Here is a 16552-nt window from a genome sequence, read left to right on the forward strand (position 1 = left end):
TGTCCCTCAGAGCAGTTACAACTCAAGGGAGCACAAGTTGTCTGCCATTTTGTTACCCTTCAGGTGGGGGTGGGTGTAGAGACTGGGCCACTACTGGGGTTGGAAAGGCCAGGTTGCTTCAGGGGATGGTGCTTGGGATTCTGGACTGAAGTCCAGCGCTTGAGGGCTACTTTTTTGAGAAGGGACATGAACCCTGAGCCTAGCCCCTCGAGATCCTGTGATATTAGCTGCAAGTGAGGAGCATGGGCCCTGGTCTCTGTGGCAAAATCCACCCTTACTGGTTACCTTGGCCTCTCCCCTCCGCAAGCTGAAGAGTGAAGGTGGTGCCTGAGTGTAATACACTGTCTTGTGTTCCCCCTGACTGCAGCAACTGTGCCATGCTGTAGTCCTGGCGGAGGCTCTGTTAGCTCACATGTCAGGGGGTGACACTTGGTTCAATTTCTGCTGATGACTGATAGTAGCCAGTAGCATGAGCCTGGGTCACTAGCATTCTCCTGTGCTCAGGGGACAGAGCTAGAGGGCCAAAGTGCTAGCTAGCCCCAGGCAGCACTCAGTGGAGGGGAGTCGCAGGTCATGCCAAAAAGGGTGGGTATCAATGCAGCACTTCCCTTCATGTTGGCTGCACTGTGCAGCGTTTGCCAGCTGTGAGGGTCCTTTCTCTCCTGTGCTTAACTGGGTCCCAGCCCCTGCCATATCCAGTCTGTCAGCCACCCACCACGTCTCCTCTGGGTGTCTGCAGCCCTTACTTTGCTCCCTATGCCCTGCTCCCTATGCCCTTTTGGAGCCTTCCCCTATAGGGTCCAGACATACTAGGGCAGCTGTCCCCAAAAGACCAGTCTACACCTCAGTTTGGATGATCCAGCTGAGGACCAGCACCTAGTTCAATATCCCAGCACTGAGACAGCATTACAATGAAACCAACAACACATTTATCATCAAAGATTCAAGAGCTAGTAAGGACAATAGAAACAAAAGGGTCATATGTAAAACAAAGTTATGAGATGCTGCTTGGAGGCTGAACTTAGCAGGCTAACCCCCACTCTGAATATGCCTCACCCCAAGTGTCCTCTGTAGTGTTTCAACCCAGGCTGACCGAGAACCTGTGGTCATGCCTGAAAACACCCTGCCCATTGTCACAGTGCAGGATAAAGGGGTGTTGTTTTTCCTTCTCCGTCTATCCCCCAAATTATTGTCTGTCCTCAGGGGCAGACACATCCCCACTCCACTCTTCCCAGTCATTGGTGTTATGTTTCCTCCCGGTTGATTTCACATCATAGAATCATAGACTATCAGGTTTGGAATGGACCTCAGGAGGTCAACTAGTCCAACCCCCTGCTCAAAGCAGGACCAATTCCCAACTAAATCATCCCAGACAGGGCTTTGTCAAGCTTGACCTTAAAAACCTCTAAGGAAGGAGATTCCACCACCTCCCTAGGTAACCCATTCCAGTGCTTCACCACCATCCTAGTGAAAAAGTTTTTCCTAATATCCTTCATAAACCTCCCCCACTGCAACTTGAGACCATTACTTCTTGTTCTGTCATCTGGTACCACTGAGAACAGCCCATATATGGAGATCAGTTAGAGCCTAATCATGTAAGCATGGACCTGCCAGCAAGCATCTGAAAGAGACTGCTCGGTGTCAGCTCAGAGCCCTGCTCCTCTTGTCCAGTGTCCCACCTGCAACTGTGGCCAACCCTGTTGCTTCAGAGAAAGATAAAAACTGCCCCACCCCGCCTAACAAAAAATATTAGAATGCATGGGTGGGGGAGCATGAATCCCCTGCTGATTCCTGCAGGCTGAGACCCTGAAGCCTGAGCTTGCAGGAGTGCAAGATATAAACCAGAAGTAAGCCCCAGGGCTGCTGAGCCCTGGCCCCCACCATCACAAGTAACTTCATCATACAGGGATTTATTACATGCACCTGGCACTGCTATGTGCTACCAAATCACAGTGGTGGCACTTGGCAGCTGCTGTCTAAATGACTACCTGAGAGGAAGCGTAGTGGTGAATCAAGCCCTCAATGCCTTCCCATTGACCTCTCCAAGGTACCTTACCGTGCATGCATCTGGAGCAATCAGAAGAATAATTGACAGATGACAATAGAAACCTTTGCTCAGAGCGCTGTGGGTGAAACAATGGCTTACTTACCAAGTTGTGCTGCTGGAACTTCTCCACTAGCATTTCTGGCAGGCTCAAGTTCTCCAAAGAGCCCTGGGCTGAGCTGTCTCTGTGGCAGACTTCCATGCTACCTTGGAAAGTGTTATCAAAAGGTGTTAGAAACTCAGGAAGGGTGAAGTTAAGGTGCCTTCATTAAAACTAATTCTGCCCCCACTTTCCTGTCCGATCTGCACCTCACCGTGGTCATGGATAAGACACTGCGTCCCATATTCTTCATAGAGATATGCCATAATCAGATCATCATAATAATTATGATGTATTTTATGCAAGATAGGTCATGTGAGGTGTCATTAGAAAGGTTATGATTTACTGAATATAATCATCCTACCCATATGCATGTATCTTTGCTGTATCTGAAGTTAGGAATATTGTCTATGTATCTGTTAGGCAGAATGCACTCAGGGAATGGCTACACTTGCAGACATAGAGCACTGTGAGTTAAACCAGCCCTCGGAGAGCACAGTAGGGAAAGAGCTACAGTGTGTTCATGCTGTCAGCTGCAAGTGCACTGGCGTGGCCACATTTGCGGCACTTGCAGCGGCATTGGGAGTGGTGCATTATCCCACAGAGTACCTCTTCCCATTCTGGCGCTGTGGCTTGTGGGAAGGGGGTGTGGGGTGCAGGGCATTCTGGGTCTTGTCCCAACGCCCTGTGATGCATTGGTTTGCATCCCAGCAATCCTTGTGCTTCCGTCCACATTTGGCGCCATCTTTTGATGTTTTTTGTACTGTGCACTCTGTCTTCCCTTTTGGTCTGTCGGAGTGGAGCCCAAAGTGCTGAGGAGTATGCTGATGAGTCTCGTTACCACGTCATGTTTGGCAGTCGAGTTACTCCTTAAGCTACAAACTGACAGTGAGGAGTCCAACGATGATGTCGACTCACGTAACGCATATGACATGAGATTGCTTGTGGCATTCACAGACATGCTCACCACCGTGGAATGCTGCTTTTGGGCTTGGGAAACAAGCAGTGAGTGGTGGTATCATATCGTTATGCAAGTCTGAGATGACAAGCAGTGGCTGGAGAGCTTTCGGATGAGAAAAGCCACTTTCATGGAACTGTGTGCTGAGCTCGCCTCCCACCCTGGGGCGCAATGACACAAGATTGAGAGCTGCCCTGCCGGTGGAGAAGCAGATGGCTATTGCAATCTGGAAGTTGGCAACTCCAGACAGCTACCAATTGGTTGCTAACCATTTTGGAGTGGGAAAGTCGACCGTTGGAATCATGTTGATGCAAGTTTGCAGGACCATGAATCGCATCCTGCTCAGAAGAACCATGACGCTGGATAACGTGCATGACATTGTGGCAGGCTTTGCACAAATGGGTTTCCCTAACTGCGGAAGGGTGATAGATGGGATGCATATTCCAATTCTGGCACCAGCCCACCTAGCCTCCGAGTACATTAATTGGAAGGGGTATTTCTCTATGGTTCTCCAGGCGCTTGTGGATCACCGTGGGCGTTTCATTGACATTAACACAGGCTGGCCTGGAGAGGTGCATGACGCACACATCTTTCAGAACACTGGCCTGTTCAGGAAGCTGCAAGCTGGGACTTTCTTCCCAGACCAGAAGATCACCGTAGGGGAAGTTGAAATGCCCATTGTGATCCTTGGAGACCCCGCTTACCCTTTAATGCTGTAGCTCATGAAACCCTACACAGGGAGCCTTGACAGCAGCAAGGAGAGTTTCAACAACAGGCTGAGTCAGTGCAGAATGACTGTGGAGTGTGCTTTTGGCCGTTTAAAGGGCAGCTGATGCTGTCTGTATGGGAAGCTGGACCTGGCCAATGACAACATCCCTGCTGTTATATCTGTGTGCTGTACCCTCCATAACATTTGTGAAGAGAGGGAAGAAAAATTCATTCAGATATGGAACTCAAAGGTTCAACACCCGGAGGCTGAATTTGAACAGCCAGAGAGCAGGGCTATTAAAGGGGCCCAGCACAGGGCTGCAAGGATTAGGGATGCCTTGAGGAAGCAATTTGAGGCTGAACACCACGAGTAATGTTTGGTGCCCTGAACGGGAATGAAGAGCAGTGGTTCCAATGTTAGTAGGAATCTGTGTTTGCTACACTGACTTGCAGTGCCTGTTGCTTTCCTGGGCTAAGGTATCTTTTACTTAATGTAATAATAAAGAATGTTTTCAAACCCAAAAAATCCATTTATTTAAAAGAAAATTCATTTATTGAAAAGAAACACAACTGCTTGGGAAACAGAAAGGGCAAGGGGGTGGAGTGAGGAACAGTTCAATCACAGATCTGCATATGTCCTATTATCATACTCTGCCTTCCTGTCTGAAATGCTGTGCAATGAGTGATGCACTTCAGGCTGGCTAAAATGCAGGGTGATTGGGGTTGAGTGCAGTGGGTAAGGGTCATAGTTTGCAGGGCTGCATGGTGAAGCTATAGGTGCTGGAGGCAGCTGGGGGCAATAAGAACCCAGATGTGGGGGAAAGTGAGTTGGAGGTGACATGGAGGCACAAGGGAAAGAGTTTTGGGACAAGGGCTTCAGGGGGAGGGGTGAGAGCAGTAGTGCTCCACCTGCATGGCTACGAGCGCCTGTAACGAGTCTGCTTGGCACTCCATAATGCTTAGCAGCTGCTCCATGCTTTGGTGCCGGTGACACGCATTCTGCTGGTGGATCCTCCTTTCACTCTCCGGCCACTCCTGCGCTTTTTGATTTTCATTAAGGGATTGCTGCATTACTTCATGCAGCATGTCCTCTTTGCTTGTATGTGGCCTCTTCCAGTCCTTTGGAGTCTTTTGGCCAGTGATAACATGGACGGCTGAAATCATCTGTAAAGGCAAAATGCAACACTTAACAGAAGCAGCATTGTTCACATCAGACAAAGCAATGATTCACCTGTACTTAAAGACAAGCACAGTCTACACAATAGCAGAATTTCCCATCCCAAAGCAAGCATACATAACGCGCAGGAGCCCCAAAATGGTGAGTAAGCACAGGGGCAAGGGGGACTGATTGTTTCACGGCTGTACTGTCCTCTGGGGTTCTGTGCCTTGGGGAGAGCTAACAGCTACAGGGGGCCCCTATACTGAACTCTGTCCCCACATTTTCCACGGGAGTTCATCCTGGAAGATATCTCGCTGCTGAGGGTGACCTGGGAAGCAAGGGAGGGTCTTCTACTACAATGCGGCTTCCGCCCTGGCCCATATGCAGCTTGTCTGTGTGCAGCAATGGTCCCCCCACCCCTCATGGCACAGTGGTGCGGACGTGTTAGCCTTACTGTGAAAAGGAGCACAGTAGCTCTGCCAAGGAACCTGCACAAGCCATTGCCCAGCTTCTGCATGAGACTTTTGAGGAGATCACTGAAGCCGATTACTACGATGTGAGAGAGCACATCAATGCCCTATTCCACATCTAGGCATGCATGCAGCTCTAAACCTCCTTGCCCCAAAAGCCCACACTGAACAATTTCCTTCCCAAAATAAAAGCTGTTTACCAGGCACCTCCTCTTGTGCTTGTCCTTCCCCAAGCACCAGCTGCTGTGACTGGCTACCGTCCTCTTGGCTTGAGAACAGCTCCTGACTGCATGCATCTAGGGATACCAGAGTGTCTCCCTCCTCCTCAGCACCCTTGCTCCATCTTTCCTCCTCCTCCTGCCTTGTTGAACTAGGCTCTGAAGTGTCCATGGTGCTCCGCGGAGTGGAGGTGGGGTCCCCCCAAGTATTGCATTCAGCTCTTTGTAGAAATGGCACATCACAGGAGCAGCACTGGAGCGGCGGTTTGCCTCACGGGCTTTGTGGTAGGCATCCCGCAGCTCCTTCACTTTAACCCTGCACTGCAGTGCGTTTTGGTCATGGCCCCTTTCCATCATGTCCCTTGATATCTGCCCAAAGGTATCATAATTCCTACGGCTGGAGCGCAGCTGGGACTGGACAGCTACCTCCTCCCAACACTGCTGGGTCCAGGACCTTGCCATTGCACCATAATGGAGCTTGCCTGGTGCTTGGAGGCATGGTCACCTGGAAAGATTAGCTGAGAACACTCCACGACTTGCTGAGCAAACAGGAAGGGGATTTTCAAAATTCCCCGAGAATTTAAAGGGTGGGTCTGACAGTTGGTCGCCTGAGGTCAGGGCAGTAGAGTTCAAAGTGATAACTAAAGTGGCTAGAACAGGCATTGTGGGACACTTCAGGAGGCTGATCAGAGAGCATTAACAGACCAGTGTGTCCACACTGGCGCCACGGTGCTCCTGCCGGGGCACAGCAAGCATTCATTATGACTCTCACCAAGGTGGATTACCAGGAGCTCTCCAGCTGCAGAGTCCGGGCGCTGTACGTGGCTTGCCAGTGTGGACACATCGTGAGTTAGAGTGTCCGGAGCTGCTCTAATGCACTCTAACTCACAAGTGTAGCCAAGCCCATAGTCTAGATGTCTGGCTGGGAAGGGCCCATTCAACTTAAAGGGCCATTAGGAGAAAACAATATGTCTTATAAGAAGCTTATCTCCTACCAGGGGTGAGGGCGAGGTGATCCTGAGGATGCTCCAAACAGCCAGTCGGGGATGGCTGCTGTGACACTGCAGGGACATGTGACCAGGTCACCTGGTGCTGGACTCCATCTTGGCATACCAGTGTTTTTCCACTGACTAGCGTGCGAACCAAGTTTTGAAACAAAGAGTTCCCGCCATATGCAAAAGCTATATAAGGCAGTGGAATGACATCATTGAGGTTCTTCCCTGACTCCCCACCCAAAGAGACTCCTGGGAACACCTGAGGAACAAAGACTGAACCGGGGGAAGTGCTGGACCCAGACTTAAGAGATTTTTAGCATGGGAATGAAACACCTGGGGATTTTAAGCTGTAAAACAGCATAGCTTGCCTCTTAAGAGCCTGAAGCCTGCTTCCACCATCATTAAGGGTGAAAATTTGCTATTCATATCCAATCTATGTAGTATATTAAGCTTAGTTTCCGTGTTTTGTTTATTTGCAAGGTAATCTGCTTTGATATGTTTGCTATTCCTTATAATCACTTAAAATCTATCTTTTGTAGTTAGTAAATTTGTTTTTGCTTTGTCTAAAACCAGTATGTGTGTAAATCATAACTAGGGGCAGAAAGCTATTGCATATCCTTCTCCACATTAATGAGGGGGCGATTTCATGAGCTTACACTGTACTGTTCTTTGTGCAGCGCAAGATGGTATAATTTTGGATTTACACTCCAGAGAGGAGGTGTGTGCCTTAGGAATTGGGAGGTGCCCAGCTGTGCCTCCCCATGCAGAACTGATCACAGCATCTGTGTGTAACTTCAACTGAGTGTGTCCCTATCTGTATGTGTGCTGGTGAAAGTCCAGGCTGGAGCCTGAAAGAGGGCTTGGCGGCTGGTCACAGCAGTACATTATGAGAGGGAGCCCAAGCTGGTGGGTCCGGGAGCTCAGTGGTACCCTAGCTCCAAGGTGGCATCCTGGGAGGAACCCATCACACTGGGTATCTTAAACATTACAGCAGCAACCAGATGGAAATGTGGACACTTACTGCTTCTTCTCTTCTCAGATAGGACAGAGGGCCAAACTGGATTCCAGCTGGGGCCCAAGTGAACAATAAGGTAAGGTCACCCATGGATCTCTGCTACCTCAGGTGGGGGTGAGAGCAGAGTCACCACCCAAAGATGACATGCTGTTTGGTAGAAGGGGAGGAAAGCAGGATCCCCAGAGCAGTTCCAGAGCCCCCACACAGATGGCCCAAACCTCCCACAGAACTCTTGGGATCCGTGGAGTTAGAGTGGCCTGTCTTTTCTGATGTTCTGGAAGTCCTCCCACCAGAGCCCCCATCCTGTGGGAGTGTTCCCTGGAGGAGATGGCCCCCTACCCTGAGAGACGCAGAGGGCCTCCAGCTTCTATCGACGTCAGTGTGAGCAGCTGGTGCTCAGCACACCTCAGCCTCAACTACAGCTCCTAGCCTTTGGAGGCAAGAAATCCCCGGGTACCATGGCCAGGCCACATGGAGCAGATGGGCATCAGGGGATCTCTGTATAGCCACTCAGCTCCAGGCAGCATAACTTAACCTAAGCACCAAAGGATGCCCTCAGTGGTGAAAAAACAGGTTAAGGACTATTTAGAAAAGCTGGACATGCATAAGTCCATGGGTCCAGATCTAATGCATCTGAGGGTGCTGAGGGAATTGGCTGATGTGATTGCAGAGCCATTGGCCATTATCTTTGAAAACTCATGGTGATCAGGAGAGGTGCTTGATGACTGGAAAAAGGCAAATATAGTGCCCATCTTTAAAAAAGGAAAGAAGGAGAACCCGGTCAGCCTCACCTCATTTTCTGGAAAAATCATGGAGCAGGTCCTCAAGGAATCCATTTTGATGCACTTGGAGAAGAAGAAGGTGATCAGGAACAGTCAACATGGAGTCACCAAGGGCAAGTCATGCCTGACAAACTTGATTGCCTTCTGTGAATATGGGGAAAGCGGTGGATGTGATATATCTTGACTTTAGCAAAGCTTTTGATATGGTCTCCCACAGTATTCTTGCCAGCAAGTTAAAAAAGTATGGATTGGATGAATGGACTATAAGGTGGATAGAAATCTGGCTAGATTGTCGGGCTCAACGAGTAGTGATCAATGGCTTGATGTCTAGTTGGAAACTGATATCAAGCGGAATGCCCCAGGGGTCGGTTCTGGGGCTGGTTTTGTTCAGCATCTTTATTAATGATCTGGATGATGGGATGAATTGCATCCTCAACAAATTCACAGATGACGCTAAGCTGGGGGGAGAGGTAGATATGCTGGAGGGTAGGGATAGGGTCCGGAGTGACCTAGACAAATTGGAGGACTGGGCCAAAATAAATCTGTTGAGGTTCAACAAGGACAAATGTAGAATCCTGCACTTAAGAAGGAAGAATCCCATGCACTGTTACAGGCTGGGGACCGACTGGCTAAGCAGCAGTTCTGCAGAAAAGGACCTGGTGATTACAGGGGATGAAAAGCTGGATATGAGTCAAGTGTTCCCTCGTTGCCAAGAAGGCTAACAGCATATTGGGCTGTATTAGTAGGAGCACTGCCAGCAGATCGAAGGAGGTAATTATTGCCTTCTATTTGGAACTGGTAAGGCCACATCTGGAATATTGTGTCCATTTTTGGTACCCCCCACTACAGAAGGGATGTGGACAAATTAGAGAGAGTCCAGCAGAGGGCAATGAAAATGATTAGGGAGCTGGGGCACATGATTTACGAGGAGAGGCTGAGGGAACTGGCCTTATTTAGTCTGCAGAAGAGAAGAGTGAGGGGGAATTTGACAGCAGCCTTCAACTAGCTGAAGAGGGGCTGCAAAGAGGATGGAGCTCGGCTGTTCTCAGTGGTAGCAGATGACAGAACAAGGAGCAATGGTCTCAAGTTGCAGTGGAGGAGGTCTAGGTTGATAGTAGGAAACACTATTTCACTAGGAGGGTGGTGAAGCACTGGAATCGGTTACCTAGGGAGTTGGTGGAATCTCCACCCTTAGAGGTTTTTCAGGCCTGGCTTGACAAAGCCCTGGCTGGGATGATTTAGTTGGTGTTGGTCCTGCTCTGAGCAGGAGGTTGGACTAGATGATCTCCTGAGGCCTCTGCCAACCCTAATATTCTATGATTCTATGATCAAGCAGCTGGCCTTCCCTCTTAAATCAGTGCCTCCAGCCCCTTCATCACAGGTTGTTACATTTCTTTCCAATCCCTGAAATTTAGCACCATCCCCCTCGCACAGAGGTAGACATACTGGTAACATGGTTTATATACCCCAGGCCACATGCAATACAACAAATCAAAGCACATTGGCTTTTCTTGTTGTTGTTAAAGTGCATATGCCAAGCTTTATTGTGCTGGGTAGCTAGTGTAATAGCTTTGTCAGTTCATCATTAACAAGATTAGTGTTTAACAAGGTACCTGTTTGGGTGCTATGTTCGGTCAGGAGCCCAAGCTTCAGACAGGATTAAAAGAGCGGCTGGCTAAAGGTTAAGAATGTGTTTTTTTTCTTGTCAATTTCTTGGTTGGGAATGGACCACCCAGGTCTTCCAGCTCATTCCCCGTGTTTTGATAGTCCAGAACTAGCTTGAGAATGTGCTCTTATGCCAGAAGGGGTCAGATTCTTGCTGCTAATGGACACATTTTCACAAACCAAGGGGCTCAGTTGTGCTTGTCAGCTCTGCACAGAAAGCGCGGACAGGTGTGACTGCAAACAGGTGACCGTGCGCAGCTGCAAACTCCACACAATCACCAGTGTGCATGTGCCCCGGGGGCGGTGTAGGCACCTCTGTGTGAAAATTAAACCCCATGGGCTAAATCCTGATGTCAGTTACCCCGTGTAAAGCTGGAGTGATGCCGTGAGTGTCTCCAGAACACTGGTGTAATTGGATCAGAATCTAGCCCTTCTAGGACCGAGTTCAAGAAAGCACTTCAGCATGTGCTTAACTTCAAACACCTGCTTAAGACTCAATTGGAATCAATGGGACTTAAGCATGTGCTTTAAATGAAGCCTGAGCTTCAGCAATTTCCTGATCAGAGCTGGGCTCCTGGCCTTTGATGCCAGGGTTTTGTCTGGAACTTTACTGAAATGGAAGACCTGATTCTCTTCTGATTTCCCTGGGTGTAAATCAGGAATAGTGCCAGGGGAGTCAGCTGGCATATTTTATACTGGTGTACAATTGGTGTGAGATGAGAATCAGGCACGAAGAATCAGAACCCTTCCAGACACGTCTGGCAATCAGTCCTCCAATGCTATTTTCTTGCCGTAGCCACACCCATTCTGACTCTAGTCCCATTTGACCAAATGACTAGGAAAATCTAACCAGCATGAGTGTCATTTGACTGATGGACCAGGAGTCACTTGCTGACCCATGGCCAAAGACAAAAACACATTGATTGGCCTAGAGAACTGATTTGCTCAGAGGCCCAGCCAATCAGAATCCAATTTGTTCATAAAAATAGAGCATACAAAAATTCACTGTTCTTTAATGAACAAGCAGGTTTCTGATTGGCTGATTTCTTTCAGAAGAGGGCTGAGGGCATGGTCAAAACCCAGAGGTGGATCCAAATTCTGGGGCTCGGCCCCATCTCTGGAATATTGTGGGGAGGTGTAGGATACAAATCCAGCAGCACAAGGGGTTGACCTGACTTCCTTTCCCAGAGAGCTCTTTCAGTCTTAGTGCACTTGGGCTCTCGCCCTGCCCCCCGAGCCCCGTTTCCCCACAATCCCTATTTGGGGGAGACCCACACGCCATCCACCCACAGACCTAGTTAGTGAACTGAGATGCTTGGCTGGCATTTGAGGATGCCCCTGACCACATATCTCTCCCATCCTCTGCTTCAGAAGTGGGGTCTATAGGTATAGATATTATTTCCCTTGTTCTGCATGGTTATTTGATCTCTTTCGTTCAGTAAATAATTTCAAATTCCCTGAGCCTCAAAAATGACAGTTAGGTAGCTGAACATTGTTGTTATTAGTTTCCACTTTTTTTGATTTTTATTATTAGTATTTTGATTTATTTAAATATATATATATATATTTCTGCCCCTCCCCCCGCTCTGATCAGTCCCCATTGCTCTGATTCCTCCCCACCCCCACCCCTGCTCAGTTTTTGCCTTTGATTTTCTGCTTGGCCGATACATAGGGAAGCACTGTCTGGGTGCTTTTGTCCGACACGGTCTGTGTGCTGCTGTTCCTCATCAGTTTCTGTTGCTGAGTGGCACTCAGGTGAGGAGAGTGCCGCTGCAGCAGCGGTGGATTGGCAGCAGGCCGAGCTGGCGGTTTGTGTCCCACGTCAATGGGCTCTTCTGGAAGGTCCTCGGGCAGTGGCACCCCGCTGATACCTTCTTGGCTGTTCCCATCGTCATCGTCACAACAAAGGGCATGGTAGAGCACCTTGTCACTGAAGCGGACTCGCTCCCTCATGCCCGGCGTTCTCTGCTGCTGGGCTTTGAGGTTGGGGCCGGAGCTGAAGGCCTCCTCACTGGAAGAGTCGGGTGTCTCCACCCGGGGTCCATTAGGGGTCAGCACTCCGCCGTTCATCAGCCGGTAGTCTGGCTGGCGGCCTGGCTGCTGCTCCAAACCGTCCCCAGAGTCAGACGGGGTGGAGACCTCCAGGAAGGAGCAGAACTCCCAGCTGTCAGAGAGGATGTCCGAGGTCATGAAATCCAGCTGGCTGAGGTCAAACATGCCACCCCCTTTCTCGCTGCTGGATGTACTGCTCACTGTGGCTGTGGTCCAGTCGTCCGGCTCCAGATCAAACTCAAAATCCGACGTCAGCTTGTCAATCTGGCTCACTACCTGCATGAAGACAAGGTGAGAGAGCAATCAGGGGGCTGGCAGGACCGTTCCACAGTAGGCAAGTGGTCCAGCCTTAATGTAACGCAGTCCCACTGGGCGGGCCAGCCGTAGGAGGGCTTGAACCTGGTGTGACGTGGCACTCTGTGTGTTTTATGGAAATATGTTTAGAAGTGTGAATATAATGTAACTGGAATATGCTTTATGCAAAAGGTCTCTTGTAAGGTATCATTACAGAGCTTATAATCTACTGAGTGTGTTCATCCTATTTGTATGAATGTATCATTCTTGTATCCGAAGCTAGAAATATGAAGTATTACTCTGAAGTAAGTCCTATTGTAACTATGCAAAGTATGGGCCATTAATGGTGGTTTAGAATCTTAATGGCTCCCATTAACCAGGACAATTGGTTGTAAATGGCTCTGTTTACTTGTAAGCCTTCCTGTGTTCATGTGAGTCAGCCTGGAAAGAATGGAGTGTTGGAGTTTCACAGGACATGTGACCATGTCACCTGGTACTGGAATCCATCTTAAACCTGATTCTTTTCCATTTAGAAGGAAGGATGGGAACCCAGAGAGAGACAAAAGATTCCCACCTTGTGCCAAAGCTATAGAAGTGGGTGGAACAGAACAAAGGGAGCTGCAGTCATGAGGAATCCCCTAGTTACCACCTGAGCTGGAAATAACAAGAACTGTACTGGGGAAAGGATTGGGCCTAGACTAAGAAGGAGTCTAGTCTGTGAAATAAGCTTATTGGAACATCTCTGAGGCTGAGATTTACCTGTATTCAGTTTCTTCAATGTATTAGGCTTAGACCTGCATGTTTTGTTTTCTTTTGCTTGGTAACTTAACTATGTTCTGTCTGTTATAATTTGAAATCACTTAAATCCTACTTTTTATATTTAATAAAGTCACTTTTGTTTATTAATTAACCCAGAGTAAGTGATTAATACCTGGAGGGGCAAACAGCTGTTCATCTCTCTCTATCAGTGTTATAGAGGGTGGACAATTTATGAGTTTACGTTGTATAAGCTTTATACAGAGTAAAATGGATTTATGTGGGGTTTCAATCCCATTGGGAGCTAGGTGTCTGGGTGCTGGAGACAGGAGTACTTGCTGAGCGTTTTTTGGTTAAAGTCTGCAGCTTGGGTGCATGGACCAGACCTAGGTCTGTGTTGCAGCGGATTAGCATGTCTGGCTCAATAAGACAGGGTTCTGGAGTCCCAAACTGGCAGGGAAAATGGGCTCAGAGGTAATCTCAGCATGTCAGATGGCAGTCCCAAGGTGATCTCTGTGCCTGAACTCATCACACCTGGGACCATTGGATCTGAAAGCGAAAGACTCCACTGCCTGAGCTAAAGACTCTGTGCTCTCAGAGCCAGCAGCAGACTCAAACTGCTCTTTCTCCTGGCCCCGAGAGGGAGACAGAGCAGCACTGTGCAGGTGTGTGATGCACTGGCATTTCCTGTCCATCGCAGAGCTAGGTTTGTGCTGGATTGGGGGCCACAGATGAGATGAGTTTTGATAGACTCATTCTACTTTTTAGCAAAGATGGACAAGATGGGTCAGGAACTAAACTGCACACACCCTCAACTGCCAAACCCAAATAGAAATGTCACTGAAACTCCTGAAAGCTTCCAGCTAGTATTTTTAGCTGTCAGGCTGGGCCTGAAAGTATTGACATGCTAGGAGCAAGGCTGTTCTCCAGGCTGTTTTCACTGGCCCAAGAGGCCTGTGTCATTGGAGAAGCTCCAGCTAATCAGCTGGATCATGCTTCTGCAACGCTCCCCAGACTTGTTTGTGGCTCCCCCAGGACCTGCCTTCGGGGAAGGTTGCTCACATCCAGTTGAGCATGCAGGAGGAACTTTGCTTAGGCAAAGGCTCGGGGACTGGAAGGACACATGGCAGGACAGCTTCTGATGGGCTGCAACCACCTCTGAGTGGTGACGGGAGTCAGGAGAGAAAGTCAGTGGCAGATGCCCCTAAGTCCCTGACTGGCAGGGGCTGGAGGAGAACTGCAGAGAAGGAGTATGGCACATTGGAAGACCTTTTTTTTTGTAGAGTTTCACATATGTGGGGGTCCAGAGCTCCCAGTGGTGTCCTGGTAGCAAGTTCCCACTGCCTAGGCTAGGGGCGGGATTTATACTAGTGGATGTGAACAGTGATGCTTCCAGTACAAGTAATAAGACACGCCGGGGTGCTGCAGCAGGGTGCACGAATCCTGCTTGGTGTTTCCTTTGACGTGCCAGTAATATAAGCTGACAACCACGTGTCTCATGCTAAGCGTGTGCGTATCTCTCTACCAAACTGCACTACCCAGTGTGGTATGACTAGGGTTAAGAGATTGCATGGGTCAAACTACTTCCTGTTGTGCTTCCCACTGGTACAAGGCCCCTGGCTGCCTCCCTTGACTGTATCCAGATCTGGCTGTTTCCCTTGCTCTGAGATATACTTAATGTCTCTGTTTCTCCATCTCTGTCTCATGCTCTCCTACAATGGTTTTCTCTTCCGCGTGCATTCATCTATTGGCTGCTCTCTGCCCCCTTGCTCCCAGTGTCTCTTTCTCTTTCCTTCAGCTCTCTCCTTTTGGCTCTGCCAGCCCTCATCTCTTTCACTCTCCCTCTCTGCCCCCTGTGGAAGAAGAACAAAGCCTGAAGCATTCAGACAGGTCACGCAACTGATTGGGCTGAGATAAGGCGGGTCAGAAATGGACAGATTAGAGAACAGCCAGCATGGGGAGGCACAGAGTCACCGGTAGGGCTGGCTTTAGGAAGTGCGGGGCCCAATTCAAACAGTTTCGATGGGCCCTGGCCAGGATGACTAAAAAAAAAAAAAATGTAAAAAAACACGTGGGGCTTGTACTCACCGGGCGGTGCTCTGAGTCCTTGGCTGCACTTCGCTGGCGGGTCTTTGCTCGCTCCAGGTCTTCGGCGGCACTGAAGGACCCACTGCTGAAGTGCTGCCAAAGACCCAGAGCGCCAGGTGAGTAAAAATTAAAAAGGCGCCTCTAGCCAGGGAAGGGATTCTCACTGGGTGCGGGGCCCTCTTAGGCGCGGGGCCCAATTCGGAGGAATTGGTGGAATAGGCCTAAAGCCGGCCCTGGTTGCCGGAGGGGTGCGCTAGCAAAGGCGGTGCCTGGAAGCCACTGTATTTAAACATGCTGTGTCCAATTCGCCTCTCATTTACACCAGTATGTAACTCTCCTGATGCCTGATTTACACCAGTAGCAAAGCCCAGCCTTCTCCTTCTCCCTGTCCTTGAGGAGGATTCCCGGGCCTGGCTGATGCCTGCCCAGCATGCACCGCCCTGGCTGCACTCCGGTTAGATTTCTGTACAGGTGTAATCTACAGTCACCCACTCTCCCTGCAGCTCGCTGCCTGGCTTGCCCTGCTGCTCAGTCCACCGCAGTTCAGCTCTCCCAAGAACTAGTACTTTGTACTGTGAAACTCATCCCCAGCCTGATGGCCTGGGGAGAGCAGGCTGCATTGCTGTGGAGCTTTGCTCGGCAGCTTGGCCTGGGTGAACCCAGAGCAACTCCCCGTCAGCTGAGTTGAAGTTCCTCCTCCCCAAAGGGCAGCATGCAGATAAGGTCTAGGGGGGCTCTGCACGCACTCAAACACTTTGCAAGGGGACAGATCCTCAGCTGGAGTACATCACCATAGTTCCATTGACTTCAATGGGCCAGATCTAGAGCTACTCCAATTTACGCCAGCTGAGGCTCTGTCCAATACATTAATATGTAGGGGGCATGTTTTACTCCAACCGCCCTAGATTACAGACTGCTTTGGGGTGTAATGCAAAAGCCATGATGACACCATCTTGGTCCTTTCTTTGCCAGGGATTTTGTCCCGGAGAGGCTAACCCAGTGCAAGTCGCACCAGATAGCAGCATGACTCATCTGTGCTGAGGCTTGTCACTGGTGCCACACTCCCTGTCCAGCCAGAGCCAAACACCGCACTGATGGAGGACACGAGGGATGGCTGGAGTGGGATGGGGACTCAGCACTTTATTGCCCAAGTGGAGTTTGGCCAGGACATCGGAGAAGCAGTCAAGGCTTCTGAATCCTCCCAAACCCAGCACCCCCAACAACACAGTGCCCCTAGGCCGAGGAAGG

General features: G+C 49.6%; 1 protein-coding gene across 1 annotated transcript in view; it reads right to left on the reverse strand.

The window, feature by feature from the left end:
• Window positions 1–11745: 11745 nt before the first annotated feature.
• The window catches only part of INSYN1 (inhibitory synaptic factor 1), a 100481-nt gene continuing 95674 nt past the window's right edge, over window positions 11746–16552 (reverse strand). The window contains exon 3 of the mRNA XM_030578747.1: window positions 11746–12442. Coding sequence (XP_030434607.1) covers window positions 11747–12442 — 696 coding nt within the window. The 3' untranslated portion in view covers window position 11746. The remainder of the gene's footprint in view (window positions 12443–16552) is intronic.

Source organism: Gopherus evgoodei, chromosome 10 (assembly GCF_007399415.2).
Source record: "Gopherus evgoodei ecotype Sinaloan lineage chromosome 10, rGopEvg1_v1.p, whole genome shotgun sequence".
Taxonomy (NCBI): Eukaryota; Metazoa; Chordata; order Testudines; family Testudinidae; genus Gopherus; species Gopherus evgoodei.